The sequence below is a fragment of the Bos mutus genome, chromosome 2 (genome assembly GCF_027580195.1).
Source record: "Bos mutus isolate GX-2022 chromosome 2, NWIPB_WYAK_1.1, whole genome shotgun sequence".
Taxonomy (NCBI): domain Eukaryota; kingdom Metazoa; phylum Chordata; class Mammalia; order Artiodactyla; family Bovidae; genus Bos; species Bos mutus.
In genome coordinates, this window is record NC_091618.1 from 8,983,286 (window position 1) to 8,998,799 (window position 15,514).

The 15,514-nt window shown below is 43.2% G+C and overlaps 1 protein-coding gene across 2 annotated transcripts in view; it reads right to left on the reverse strand.

Moving 5' to 3' along the window:
- The window catches only part of PAFAH2 (platelet activating factor acetylhydrolase 2), a 35,517-nt gene that overhangs the window by 19,277 nt on the left and 726 nt on the right, over positions 1-15,514 (reverse strand). The window contains exons 2-5 of one of the 2 annotated variants that reach the window (XM_005895863.3): positions 9,964-10,105; positions 8,882-9,035; positions 7,959-8,055; positions 291-359 (exon numbers count right to left, since the gene is read on the reverse strand). In XM_005895863.3, coding sequence (XP_005895925.1) covers positions 291-359; positions 7,959-8,055; positions 8,882-9,035; positions 9,964-10,053 — 410 coding nt within the window. In that variant the 5' untranslated portion in view covers positions 10,054-10,105. The remainder of the gene's footprint in view (positions 1-290; positions 360-7,958; positions 8,056-8,881; positions 9,036-9,963; positions 10,106-15,514) is intronic. The other variant, XM_070383182.1, reaches the window with a different exon arrangement.

A 15,514-nucleotide genomic window follows, 5' to 3' on the forward strand; every position in this document is an offset into this window, starting at 1 on the left:
TTATCCTCTAGCTAAATGGGGAAAAGACAGGGGGCATACTTAGGAGAGTAGAAAAACATGGGGATTTGGGGGACTGACCTGGGTTTGAACCCCAATTTAGCTGTGTCACTTTCAGCAAAGTTAGTCAGTATCTTTGAACACTGGCGTCCTCACATTTTAAAACGAATACAATCCCTACCTTGCCTAACACTAGGACTGGAAATAATATATCCAGAGGAAACTAGCCTATACCCAAGCCCAGGATGGCAGACACCTGACCCATGATGGTTCGTTTAGACTGTCATCCTCACCTGTGCTCTGGTACAGCAACCACAAAGCCACGAGAAGCCAGCTCCATGCAGAAGGCTGAATACACTGTCCTAGAGATCCAGGAAGGAACCGAGAGAAGTGATCAAAGAATGGCCTGCCCTTAGCCTCCCGTCCAACCATGCTCTGCTAGTAGCCATCACAAAAGATGGAATGGAGGAAGCTTCATTTGCAGCAGCCCTTCTTCAGGAGCTTTCCCCAGCCAGCATACCCCAACTCTCACCAAAAATCCAAGTGTTCTCCTCCAGGGAGCATGTGCAGATTGATCCACGATGTTTTGCAACCCCAAACACTGACTCATCTTCCCCATCCCAACCCCAATACAATTTGGCTACTCCACACAGTTGCTTTTTTATTGTCTATATATTGTGCGTGCTGCGTGCCAAGTCGCTTCAGTTGCGTCTTACTCTTTGCAACACTATGTACCACACCCTGCCAGGCTCCTCTATCCACGGGGTTCTCCAGGCAAGAGTACAGGAGTGGGTTGCCATGCCCTCTGTATACCGTACATCTCCCAAATTAGTTGGTGAGCTCCCTGAGGATAAGCACTCTGGCTACTTTTTAACATGCAAATATGCATCTGTGATTTAGCATGTGAGTTCCTTTGGTCTGTCCTCCAACATTCAAAAAAAATATGGCAGACACTGCTAATTGCCTACTCCAAACACCTATTTTTCCCTTCCTCCTTAATAACAGAATCTAATTTTCAGCTGAAGACACTCTCATAGATCAAAATGACACTTCCCAGCCTCTCTGTAGCCAGGTTTGTCTATGTGACTAAGTTCTAGTCCAGCAACAGGAATGTAATGCTACTCTAAGCGATTTAAAATTTTCTAGTAGATATATTTTAAATAGTGAAAAGAAACAGAATTTTTTGGATATTTTGATGTTTGTCCTTCCAGTTCTTTTAAAAATGCATTAAAAAATAATGTTATTATTTAATATAAACTATTTTGTGGCCTTTTTTTTCATTTAGCAAAACAGTATGAATGTCTTCTTATGCCAGTTCATATTTTCCTGTGGTGTGATTTTTTTTTAAAAGCCATGTAACATTCCATTGTATGAACGAGAATGGTAAATTTATAAAATGGTGTATGTATATATATATATATATATATACACACATAAAATAACAGTGAGTCCTTTATGAGTACTTTCTATGATAAGAGCTCTTTTCACAATAGGCCAAGTATCTGCCCCAGGTTACACAACTAAGTAAGTGGTAGAGTCAAACTTTACGCTGGGGCTTTTTGACTCCAAAACCTGTGCTCTGTGCCCCAGAGTCTCTTTAGACAATATCTTTTAAAGGCTCTGGTAAAGTCTTCCAGGAAGAAGCATCAGCCTGGATGGTTAATAACCCAATATAGCTAAAACATTATCATTTCAACATATAATCAAGATTTTTAAATTAACAAAATATTTTATTGCACTATCTTTTTTTTTTTCATATGAAGTCTTTGAAACCCAGTGTGTGTTTTATGCTTATAGCATATCTCAGTTTGGACCAGTCATACTTCAAATATTCAATAGACACATGTGGCCAGAAGTTACCAAAATGGACAGGGCAGCTCTAGTCAATGGTATGTAAGCAGCTGTGTTATATAGAACTTTCAGGGGAGTTTTCCCTTCCTACAGCATGGACTGTGGATGTATTGGCTAGAGCTAAGCAACCTCCCTGGGTCATGAGATATTCTTAGAAGCAGAAGCCACACACACAGAGCAAGATTATAAAAGAAGTCTGGTTTTTTACTTTATAGAACTACCATATTAGCTCTGTCTAGTTTTACTTTATCTGAGCAAAAAATAAACTTTATATTATTTAGGTCACTATTGTTTGAGTTTTTCTATTAAATACAACTTGCCTGTACCCTAACTGATTCAGGAAGGTCAGTTACTTAAATTTCTTTTCACCTTCTCTCACTTCTCTTGGGGAGGCAATGAACAGGATTTAAGAGCTAGAGATTTCTGATCCCTCCCCAGTTCAGACTGTAATCTTGAGCAAGTCCGCCTTTCAGAGTTGGTTTGCTCATCTGTAAAATATTCTTCCACCCACCTACCTCACAAGACCAAACATGTAATGTTAGACAGGGGCACATTACAAATGGTTTGGTAATATTTAAAAATACACACGTCTCCCTGGGATGGAAAGTCACAAGTCTGTGACCCATGAGAAGGATTTCAGATCCTGAATTAACCACAGATACAATGAGAGGAAACCATGTCTCTTTACCTCCCTGCCTTTTTTTCTTGGAATTTCACTACAGTTAATGAAGAGTATTTATAATTGATTCACCCAAGTCTATTTAGATGTGAAGCCTCAAGACAGAGTCTTAGACCAAAAAGACCACGCTAAAGTCATGTGCTCACCTGTTCTCTGTGAGCTTAGGAAAGAGTATTTCTCAGCTCCTTTTCTCCACTAGACTACAATCTGAAAGCAGGGGCTCTATCTTATTCACTACTGAACACCCAGCCACAGCATAGGCCCTCACACACGGCAGGTACTAAATTTACTGAATAAGAAAGCAACATTGAAAACCATCTTGCCGTCCTTCTCATCTCTACATCTGCTCTCCACTTCCTGCCATGGACTATAATTATGTACATCTAGATGCAGTCTCCTCTAGTGGATGAAAATTCCTTGATTTGTTTTATTTCTATATGTCCCACCTTTTTTTCATGCCAAGAAACTGGCACAGAGCAGGTGCTCAACAGAAATCTGCTGAATGTATGGAAGCTAGCAAAACATAAATATTTATTGGGAAACTACTGTTTTCCAGGTACTGCCCTAGACATCGGGAAAGATAGAAGACAGACATGGTCTCTGCCTTCATGGAGCTTACAATCTAGTAAAAAAGACATATGTTAAAGAATAATCACATAAATAATTAATTCATTACAATTATGTTAAGTACTGAGAAGTACAGATTGTCTTATGAAAGCATGGCAGGGTGGGTGTCCCTAAGAAGGTGACACCAAAACTAAGACCCTGAAGGTAATTTGGAATTAGCCAGGCAAAAGACTAAAGGTGGGGAGAAGAGAGGAACAGAACAGGAAATATTCCAAGCAAAGGGAACAGCCACAGAGCACAGCACAGATGAAACCCTAGGGCAGACATTTGCAGCATCATGGACGGACTGAGTGAAGTAAGGAGAGGTTGTTGCTGAGCCGTGAACGACACCAGGATTCTTGGCCTCTGGAGGAGAAGAGTTCAATCCGGGGCCAGTGACGAGGCCTGATCGCTCAAAGCTTTTGTGTAATAAAGTTTTATTAAAGTATAAAAGAGATAGAGAAAGCTTCGGACACAGACATTAGAAGGGGGCAGAAAGAGTGCCCCCCTGCTAGTCTTTAGCCGGAAGTTATATAGCTACTAGCAGTCTGCTAATTAGAGAAAGGAAATGTCTCAAAACTCAGAGAATGGCACCAGGCCCCTCACCGACAACATGCATTTTGAGATAACATCACCACAGGGTGAGTTGTCGGGGCCATAACATGATTGACAGGAATCTTGAAGAAAGGCAGGTTTCCAAGCAAATACAGCCTCATGAACATAACTTAAGAGAATATTTGCATGAGTAAAACAAACTGGTTCTGAGTCTTAGGTGGTACCAACTAGAAGACAGAGTCTAGAGTAAATACATAGTCATTAACATAGCTTAAGACAAACATTTCCACAAGAAAAAAGCATGGGTTAGCTCAAGGTTTGAAAAAAGTTAAGTTCTGTGAGAGATGGACTATAAAGAAAGTTGAGCGCTGAAGAACTGATGCTTTTGAACTGTGGTGTTGGAAAGGACTCTTGAGAGTCCCTTGGACTGCAAGGAGATCCAACCAGTCCATTCTAAACGAGATCAGTCCTGAATATTCATTGGAAGGACTGATGCTGAAGCTGAAACTCCAATACTTTGGCCACCTCATGTGAAGAGTTGACTCATTAGAAAAGACCCTGATGCTAGAAAGATTGAAGGCAGAGGAGACGGGGACGACAGAAGATGAGATGGTTGGATGGCATCACCGACTCAATGGACATGAGTTTGAATAAACTCCAGGAGTCGGCGATGGACAGGGAGGCCTGGCATGCTGCAGTCCATGGGGTTACAAAGAGTTGGACATGACTGAGTGACTGAACTGAACTGAAGTTCTGGTGTAACCAGGTGTCCTCATGGCAACACAGAATTTTAACAGATACTGAAGGAGAAAACAGACATAGCTGGATTCCATCTTAGGCCAGGCTGTGAACATTAGGCTACACACACAGTCACCCTCCCAATGGACTCTGAACTTTGTGCCTGGTGTCTATAGAAATGGCATACCAATGGAAAACCAGACCCCCGGATAAAAGAGCCTCAGGACTCGTACTTGGACTCTTGTTGCCTAAAAGAATATGCTAATTATCTCTGTAACCGAACAAAGTGGTAAATTCTATTATGTTTACAGGGATATGACCACAGGCTTATTGATAAATATCCACTGTTTATCAAGTCTTGTGACACATGAATCATGGGTTAACTTTGATCCTACCTCTCTTTACCTTGTCCAGACTAATTTCAAGGAATTTGGGGAGGTGGGTTTGAGCAAGTACACTTAGGGTTTATAAGGTTTTCACAAAAACTGGTCGGGGTCCTTGGCTAAGAGGAGACTCTGCCTTGGGCCCGCTGGTGTAATACACTGCACTCCACTATCTGCATTGTCCTTCTGAGTGAGTTTGTTTCCCGGAAAGTGTGGCTACAACAATACCTCTTTTTAAATTTGTATAGAGAAGGGGAAAAAATCTAACACTTGTAGTTTCCTCCTGTCGCTTAAGAGAGAGATAAATGTCTGACACTTGCTGCCTATTTCCTCCATTTGGAGACCCATGGCCTTCCTGCCTGTTACCCTCTCAGTAAGACAAATAAATACTGTTAATTATATGTGGAATCTTAAAGCCAAAAAAAAAAAAAAAAAAGATACAAATGAACTTATTTACAAAAGACAGACTCAAAAACAAACGGTTACAAAAACAAAGTTATGGACATGTTACTATATCTAAAATGGGAAAGGGACAATGTTAACAACCTAAATGGAAAAGTTTGGGATGATACATGTACACTGCTATATCTAAAATGGGTAAGCAACAAGGACCTACGGCATAGTACAGGGAAATCTGCTCAATGTAATGTAACAACCTAAATGAGAAAAGAATTTGAAAAAGAATAGATACATGTATATGTACAACTGAATTGTTTTGTTATAAACCTCAAACTAATGCTATATTGTTAATCAACTGTACTCTAATATAAAAAATAGAATTTTTATAATTAAAAATTTATAATTTATTTTATTTATAGCATCTATTTTATTAAATACTTTATATTTATTTTATTAAATAAAAATATTATAATCTAATTTCTAAAATAGAGCATGTCTCAAGGACAAAAAAATAAAAAAAACTCCAGTATCTTCAAACAAAGAAAAAAACTCAAAAACACTGAGGCAGAAACTAACATAGTACCTTTAGGGCTGTTTGTCTGGAAACCTGGAGGTGGGCAAGTTGCAAGGAACTAGGCTGGAAACTTTGCCCTGTACCTGCCTTCAGATAAGATCATGACAAGAGCTGAATGAAGTTCAAAGGGCTCCCAAATATAAAAAGGAATGCATCTGAGTTGGTTCCAATGAGGTAGATGAACCTAGAGCCTATTATACAAAGTGAAGTAAGTCAGAAAGAGAAAGACAAATATCATATACTAACATATATATTGGAGAAGGCAATGGCACCCCACTCCAGTACTGTTGCCTGGAAAATCCCACGGACGGAGGAGCCTGGTAGGCTGCAGTCCATGGGGTCGCTAAGAGTCGGACACGACTGAGCGACTTCACTTTCACTTTTCCCTTTCCTGCATTGGAGAAGGAAATGGCAACCCACTCCAGGGTTGTTGCCTGGAGAATCCCAGGGACGGGGGAGCCTGGTGGGCTGCCGTCTATGGGGTCGCACAGAGTCGGACACGACTGAAGCGACTTAGAGCATATATATGGAATCTAGCAGGCGGGTACTGATGAACCTGTCTACAGGGCAACGATGGAGACGCAGACGTGGAGAACAGACTTTGGGACACAGTGGGGGAGGGGCGTGGGATGGTTTGAGAAAGTAGCACTGAAACATATACAAGACCACAAGCAAAAGAGATAGCCAGTGGGAATTTGCTGAATGACACAGGAACCCAAAGCTCATGCTCTGACAACCTAGAGGGGTGGGGTAGGGAGGGAGTTGGGAGGGAGGCTTAAGAGGGAGGGGACATTTGTATACCTACGGCTGATTCATGTTGATGTATGGCGAAAGCCAACAAAATATTTTAAAGCAACTATCCTTCAATTAAAAATAATTTTTTAAATAAATAAAAAGAACTTACTGATGTTCCTCAGAGCAGGAATATGCCAAAGCAAACAATAATAATAATAAAATAAAATAGACCTCCCTGGCTACAGTGTAAACAATCGTTCCAGTGGAAGTGGGATGTGTAAAGGCAAAATAGATGACTTTGTGTAACACTCTTGGACATAAACTAGACTTATATGTTGATGAATGAACATACAGTGCGAATATTCACAAGCTTAAACAGGAACCACGTGCACAGTAGTTAATACGTAACTACATAACTACATAACACACCAAGGTGCAGAAATAAGAATTCATGGGGAGAATTCTGAATGGATATTGACTTGTAAGGGCTTCCCTGAGATCTCAGTTGGGAAAGAATCCACCTGCAATTCCACCTGCAATGCAGGAGACCCTGGTTCAATTCCTGAGTCGGAAAGATCCGCTGGAGAAGGAATAGACTACCAACACCAGTATTCTTGGGCTTCCCTTGTAGCTCAGCTGGTAGAGAATCCATCCACAATGGGAGACCTGGGTTCGAACCCTGGGTTGGGAAGATCCCCTGGAGAAGGGAAAGGCTATCCACTCCAGTATTTTGGCCTGGAGAATTCCATGGACTGTATAGTCTATAGGGTCACAAAGAGTCGGTCACGACTGAGTGACTTTCACTTTCACAGTTTCACTGACTCGTAAAACAGGCCAGCATTCCCTGAAGTTGATGACGAAGGGGCTCTTACAGTTCATCGCCCCACAATCCTCCATGTAGAGAGATGGAGAGGAGTATGGGCTTAAGTGCACACCTACTCGGTGTCTCATCTGAGTCCATTTGACAGATGAGGAAATACAGGCTCAGAGATGCCTACCATGGTCCTAGCTCACACAGCACAGTGGTGAGGCTGAGATTAACAGCTGAGGCTGCAAGGTCCACGGAGCAGGGAGCCAGAATGTCTTCATCACTGCTGTCCCCGATGCATGTTGAATAACTGACTCTCTGAACATAAAGCTCAAGCTCCTTCTAGTACTTCTGGGCTGTTATAGAGGAAGAAGGCTAAAACAGTATTTATATAAATGCTAGAACACGAGAAGGGAAAGCTATGAAGGCCGCTGAAAGGCTCCACCAGGTGAAAGGGGCTTGAGGAAGGCCTTCTAAAGAAGGTGGACCCAGTGCTTTGGGATGAAGCGGATGATAGATAAGAGAGCTGACAGATGGAAATATGGGTTTCTTTGTCTTTTGAGAACATGCTGAGAGTCAGCAGCTGCAACCAGGCAAGGAATGTGACAAGATCTGGGGGAGAGCAACTCTTACCTGAAGGCTCCCATGCCATGAGAGAAGATGATCAAGGGGTATCCAGAGTCCTTTGTTTTAAAGGGGCCATTCCAGCTAACAGGCAGGCGACAAGATCCTAGCAGAGACATGGGATAAGAATCTCCAGCTGCCCCCAAGGGCAGCCTGAGCACAAGCATGGTGGGGACCCAGTGGCCCTCCTCTCAAGAGATCCACCTTTCACCCGAGCAGCCCAGGACAATCAATCATTTATTCTTTCCCTGTTTCTCCCCTTGGGAGCATGAACACAACAGAAAGTGGGAAAAGAAATCCAAAGGGGAAGTACTGAACAACCTACGGGGTAAATCCCTGAGATGCTAAGGCAGTCGGTAGAGTTCCTAATGGTGAGGTCTTTGGGGGAAGTGGATGACTCAGTGTGATCTGACCCAGAAGAGGGAGGAGCTAGAGGGGCAACTGCAGGAGATGGTATGCTCCTTGGCAGTCAAGAGTGCTTCTTTAATCTACGCTATAGCTGACACAGAGTAGAAATAATGCATGCTGGATACATAAGTAATAGTTGCCACCTATGGAACACATTCTACATCCCAAGCACAGCACTAGAGTGCATCTTTTATATACGTCTGACATTACAATCCTGCAAAGGTAGATGTTCAGACACATTAAGTAACTGGCCCAAGCCCCACAGCTAGTAAATGATAAGGACTGGATTCGAATCCAGGGCAGTCTAACTCTATAACTAAAGCTCTTCAAAAACAAACAAACAAACAAATAAATAAAGTTCTTATGTTTGTAATTCTCTCCACTCTCCATACCACACTGACTAACAGATGCCCCACTACAAAAGGGCTGGACAACACAAACTACAAGGTACTGTGTCTGCCTGGAGATCCCCAAGGGACATAACTACAGCTGGGAGAGCACCCAGGGGTGACGCCAGCTCTTACCCACACCCAGGTTGAACAGTAACCCCCCCCAGCGCTTATTAAACTTTAGGTATTCGGCCAGGCCAGCGCAGTACTCATAGCGGGGAATCCACAGGGGCTGCTCCGAGGTCTCCTCTGCCTCTTGGCACGGGTAGAACAGTCGAAAGAAGCTGCCCTGTAAGAGAAAAAAGACAGCAGCTGCTCGGAGCAAGAAGCCCAAGCATGGCTACATTTCCCAACAGACACGTTCAGCAGTTGTTTGGGGGTACCAGCCAAGTACTGAAACAGGGAAACTTTACCTTCAATTCACATACCTGAATTTTGCCTTCAGAAAAACCAAAAAGAAGCAATTTTATGTTCGGCATTCACGTAAGGCTTATGTTATTTCAAACAGCCAACTGTATTTTGAATTACATTGGAGGAGTACTAAAATATTTCCAGTGCTTGGGCTATCAAAAGATTTCAATTTGGCTGGAAGCCCAGGTCTGGAGGAGCCCCAGAAGCGAAGCCGTAGCTCTCTTGTTGAATGGGGTGACATTGGTGGCACCCAGGGCAACCCTGGAGCCTGGCCCCTGGGAAGCAGCAGCAGCACATTCACTCTACATGGGGGTATGTGCCTCTCACAAGGGAGAGGGGAGAGTTCAAGGGCCAGCAGAGAATGACCTAGGAACTGAAGGAGGGAAAGTCCCAGACTAAAGTAGGAGGGGGAACAGACGAGAGCAGAAGAGGAGAAAAAGGAGACTGTTTTCCTACTCGGGGCCAGGGCGTCAAAGGTCAATGGCACATAGCCCACCGCTCTTCCTCTCATACACTCAGATTAGGGCGAGATCCAAAACCTTCCCAGGATCAGGCACCTGCTCTCAAGACATCAGATAGCTACCTTTGAACTTAGAGGCCCCAGTTCCTCCAAGTTGGGAAAAAGAACCCATCATCTCTTGTCTGTTGAGATGTCTCTAATTGAAAAGAGGAGAAAAGTTCAGGGGAAAGAGACCTGGGTGCTCGGCAATCAAATCCAAACCAGCTCTAACTCAGGTTTCCCCTAGCTGGAATGACATCATCAGACGTGCAGACAGAAGCAGTGGAGACATGCTGGAGACACTTACCTGGAGGCTCTGACCCTCCATCACATCCCCACAGCCTACGAGGTGGGGTCCCGTGACGGGTGGGAAGCTCACAGACTGGTTGACCCCCATCTCATAACCAGCTGAACTGAACGACGACTTGGACAGTGGCTGAACTTGACGGCTGCAGGGTGGAACACAGAACCGCCTCTTGCTGGTTTCCTCTCAGCTTCCTGTTGCTTATTCGTATCATCAGCCACCCCTCTCTTACCCCTCCTATTACCCCTCCTCCCTGCCGGTGACGCAGCCAATCTTCCACATCATCCACCTTGCTACATTGCCTTTACTAAGGTTTGCTGTGCTGTGCTTAGTCACTCAGTCGTGTCCGCCTCTTTGCAATCCCATGGACTGTAGCCAGGCTCCTCTGTCCATGGGGATTCCCTAGTCAAGAATACTGGAGTGGGATCCTCCTGGGGGTCTTCCCAACCCAGGGATCAAACCCAGGTCTAGGGGGCTGCTTTTTCTGTTGCTATTGGTGGAGAGGTGAGAAGATCATGGAAAGGAAACAGAGCCTCTGTACTCCTCAAAACCCACTAACAAATGCTCATTTAGCACTGACTATGTGCCCAATACAGCAGCAATTGCTGCAGAGAACATGCCACAGACCTTGTCGTCAGCTTAGCAGCAGCAGCAGCAGCAGGAAGCTAAGAATAACAAACACAATCACTAACATCTATTATTTACTATGTGTCAGCTCTGACCTAAGATTTTTACATACTCTACGTCATTTCATCCTCTCAACAACCATCTGAGGAAGGTACTATTTAGACCCTGTTTTAAAACCAAGGAGACTAGGGCATGAAGAGGTTGAATAACTTTCCCAAGTCACACAGCTTCTAGGTGGCAAACTCAGGTCTAATCCAGACCTGAGCTCTTAACCCGCACTGATTCTGCTAGTGGGGAGACTCGATGACATACATTCAAAATCACTGACCTAAACTATAAACTATAAAAGGCACTTATCTGGGTCTTAAATATGAGGAAGATTTTAGAGGCAGGGGAGAGGGGAGCATTTTTATAAAGGACATAATGTAAGAGTAGAAAGGGCCAGAAATAGGTTAGAGTATAATGTGGGCAGGAGATCAAACAGGAGCCTTCCACGTGGCAGGCTTGCACACTCTGACTAGAAAGCATCCCTATAACTTGGTTGCTTCTTGTTTGTTTTTTTTAAAACAAGGATGTCCTTTTTTTTTTTTTGTGCCAGGTCTCAGCTGCAGCGTGTGAGATGTAGTTCCCCTGACCAGGCCCCTGCATTGGGGAGTCTTAACCCCTGGACCACCAGGGAAGTCGAGGTTACTTTTTAAATCGGGACTAACGCCACTGCTCTCCCTCCCTCTTCAGTTACATCACCGCCAGCACCACAGCTTACTCTGTGCCAGGAACTACACCAAGGGCTTCACATACATATATTATTTAATGAAATCCTTACAATAATCCCCTGGGATATGAATTGCTAGCTCATCTTACAGATGAGGAAGCTGATGCTTAATAAAGTGAGGCAATTTACGCAAGAACAGTGGACAGAGCCAGAATTTGATCATGGGCAATGTGGCTGTGACAGTAGAGAATGTGGTCCAATTTCCTAACCTTCATCCTGTCCTTCCCTCCTACGAAGATCCCTTGTGATCTGGGTGGGGTTGACACCTCTCTAACCTCTAGAGTTGGACCTATCAGCCCTACATATCCCCATCAGTATCTGGAGAAGAGTGGGCTCATGACATACACTGGGCCAACCAGGGCAAAGCCCAGGACTTTGGTTTGATGGTCGAGTGTGGACAAGTTCTTTCTTGTTTTGAACTAGCATGATGTGTGGATGTGAAGCCTTGAACTGTCGCAGCCACTTTGTTACCTTATGAATGAAAGTACCCGTGGAGGATGCAGAGATGAGAGAATCATAGAGAAATGGAGTTATTTGTGAAGACATTAAGAATCTCCAGATTCGACTATACCTGAAACTTGGCCCACTCCTAGACCTCTAGTTACAAGAGCCAATAAATCCCTTTTTATTGTTTAAATCATCTGGGTTTAGATTTCTACTGCTTGAACCAAAAGCATCTAAACTGATCCACTGAGTCCTGGGCCACATTTTCAGTCATTGCATTACTCTGCTTTCTTTAAGATGCTCTGGGAAGGATTAGGTAGTTTGAGTCTAAACATGCCTGGGCAAGAAGAGACCTTAGGGATCACTTCTCCCCACAGTCATCCCCTGCACCACCACCGCAACTCAGCTCACTTCAGAAATGTGCTTTACTGATGAAGAGATCAAGGTTCTAAGAGGTTAAGTGAAATGCTCAAGGTTACCAGAATTATTATTACACATAGATCGCCTCACTGCCAACTTCCAATTGTCTGGCCTAATGGAAAACTCCAGACGAGCAATAATCTTAATGCCATACTACTTAACTTTGGAAGACAATAAGTGATATTCTTTCTACTATAGAATTGCTTCATCTTGTTTCTCTGAAGCAAATTTAAAAACCGAATTCTTTTTAAAAAGAGGCTAAGCTCCTGACGTAGTCAGTGGGCTATTTAGCCAAAGGAAAGTTGAACATGTGCTGCTTAGTCTCAGACCCTGACCTTTTCCGCTTGAGGGCAAAGGCACAGAGGATCCACAGCAGGAGAGGAGGAGGCACAGGATAGGTCACCCACAAGACAATGAAGCAGCTGAAGTTTCATTAATATTTGCTGATTGAGTGAAAAGGAGAAGCAATAGGATTTGGGCAACTAAGTGGATTTGGGGAGTTATGCAGGAAGGGAGAGCCAAAGATGAGTCAGATTTCAGGACTGGGTGACCAGAATGATATTAGCTTATAGCAAGAGATGCTAGTCTTAATCCAAAAACAGAACACTGCATGAGATAGGCATCAGGACAAGGGCACTCAAAAATGCCTGTAACAGAAGGGGAGCAGAACTCTCTGGTAATCCTGGAAAGTTTCTGGGAAGGCCATCAACTAAATTGAATTAGGAAATAAATAAAAACTAAAGAAGCTAACTGGACAGAGTGAGGCTAATGTGAAAATCTCTGCATTCTCTGGGCTCATATTGACTGATGCCCAAGTAGAACGGAGAGATGGGAAAATCCAGTCTAACTTGCAAATTTTTGCCTAAGAAACATCCACAGAGCATCCAGTGTCATATCTAATAAATGCCAAGGAATTCTCCAAGGAACTCAGTCCAGGTATCTCTACCTACTTTGGCTCACCTTATCTAAACAATTTGAGGTGATGTCTACCTAAAAGCCTCTCTACCCACCCAAACCTGCCCCATCCATCAAAGCCTAGTGAAATCTCTGGTACTCTGTGAAGCTTCCCAAGTCCTTCCAATCTTCCCTCTTCTCCACTCGAGTATGTCTGCATCACTCACTTGATAACCAATCACAGGCTGCCTCAGGACAGCTCTTGAATTAGTACCTACTCTAGCAGTGGAAACAGTGACCAATTTTATTTTCTTGGGCTCCAAAATCACTTCAGATGGTGACTGCAGTCATGGAATTAAAAGACACTTGCTCCTCAGAAGAAAGCTATGACAAACCTAGATAGTGTATTAAAAAGCAGAGGCATCACTTTGCCAACAGAGGTCCATATAGTCAAAGCTATGGTTTTCCTGGTAGTCATGTACGGATGTGCGAGTTGGACCATAAAAAAGGCTAAGCACCAAAGAATTGATGCTTTCAAATTGTGGAGCTGGAGAAGATTCTTGAGAGTCCCTTGGACTGCAAGAAGATTAAACTATTCAATCCTAAAGGAAATCCACCCTGAATATCCATTGGAAGGATTGATGCTGAAGCTCTAATACTTTGGCCACCTGATGTAAAAAGCTGATTCACTGGAAAAGACTCTGATGCTGGGAAAGATTTGAGGGCAGGAGAAGGGGGTGACAGAGGATGAGATGGTTGGATGGCATCACCGACTCAATGGACATGAGTTTGTGCAAACTCCAGGAAGTAGTGAAGGACAGGGAAGACTGGCATGTTTCAGTCCATGGGGTTGCAGAGTCAGACACGACTGAGCGACTGAGCAACAACAATGAGCAGTTTTCAATCAGTGACTTGCCTCCCAGAAGTGGTCCAAGTAGAATCTGGATCAGAGGTTCCTGAATCTATTATTTCACAATCACCTGGAAAACTTTTCAGAAACAAAGCTTTTAGGGCCCCCATTGCCAGAGATCAATTAGTTTATAAAGCTTCCCAAGCTTTCTGATCCCCAAGGTGCAAGAACCTCTGGTCCAGATGGTACCCAGGATTTTTCTTTTTTTCAGACGTGTGCATACAATAAACATTTACTGAGTGGATATGGTATTCTAGTCCACCATTTTCATATTAACGAAAAGATAATGATTATGATATCACTTGGTTTAATCCCCATGGCCACCTAGAAGCATGTTCCTGCCAGTTCCTGGCTTAATGTAGTAATTTGCAATCAATTGATCCAATGAATGCTATTTAATTTTTTACACACTTATGCCTTATCTCTTCAGATATGCTACAGAGGTAGAATGTGTTTTACATTTCTTTGGAGGATAAACCATCTATCCTCATGCTTTCCCCACACTGAGGGACCCCATAAATGCTTCTTTTATTTGGCTTTGATTTACACCCTCTCAATTCTTTAATCGATGTCTTTTTGATCTAAAGATTAGACTACATGGTATAGTGGGAAAAGAAAGGCTTTGGTGACTGAATTCCACCTCTACCATTTAACTGGCTGTTTAACCTTGAGCAAGTTCCTTCAATTCTAAGCCTCTTATAATTTTTCCACATGATAGAAATAACAGTCACTCATGAAATTGCTGATGAGGATTAAATGAAAGTATGTAAAACACCTAACATATAGAGGGCACAAAAACCATAACTAGCTACATGATCTCTTAGCCTAAGTTCCTTGTGAGTAAAATGAGGACACTTCATAAGTGAAATTTAGTAACAAATGTGATATTGCCTAGGGTCTGGGACATTTTAAGTGCTCATAAAAATGTTAGGAATTAATTAACAATGTTATGTCTCTCTTTCATTATACCCAGCCAAGCTTTTTTCTTTTGCGGGGGTGGGGGAGTGATTTGTGGTTTTCTGAATTAAATCCTTGGACAAAATGGTTTCTTTCCTTCCAGTCTTATCAGGTCTGAGACACCTATTCCAAAATCAGTCCCGGGTCTCCTGCATTGCAGGCAGATTCTTTATCGTCTGACAGGGAAGCCCTTATATAGGCCCAGAAGAGCCCAAAGGGAACAGAGAGGGCTTACATTGCAGCTGTCCATCTCCTGCTGGGGCCCTGATTCCAGTGAGCAGGGACCACCCTTCTGCCAGCTGTGTGGACTTTTCATCCCTGGCTATTTCAGGACATAGTCCAAGATAAGCACTTCTCTGGGGCTTCCTTTCAGACAAAGCTCTCATTAGTCTGTGGTCTCTGGGGAAGTGAGGAAATATCATCCTGTTCTTAGAGAATGGAGACACCAAGCACTCAAGGGGCAGGTTTGAGCAACAAAGGGGCAGAGCTATAAAAGGAGCCAAGATGAGAGTATTTCAGAGCATTAATAA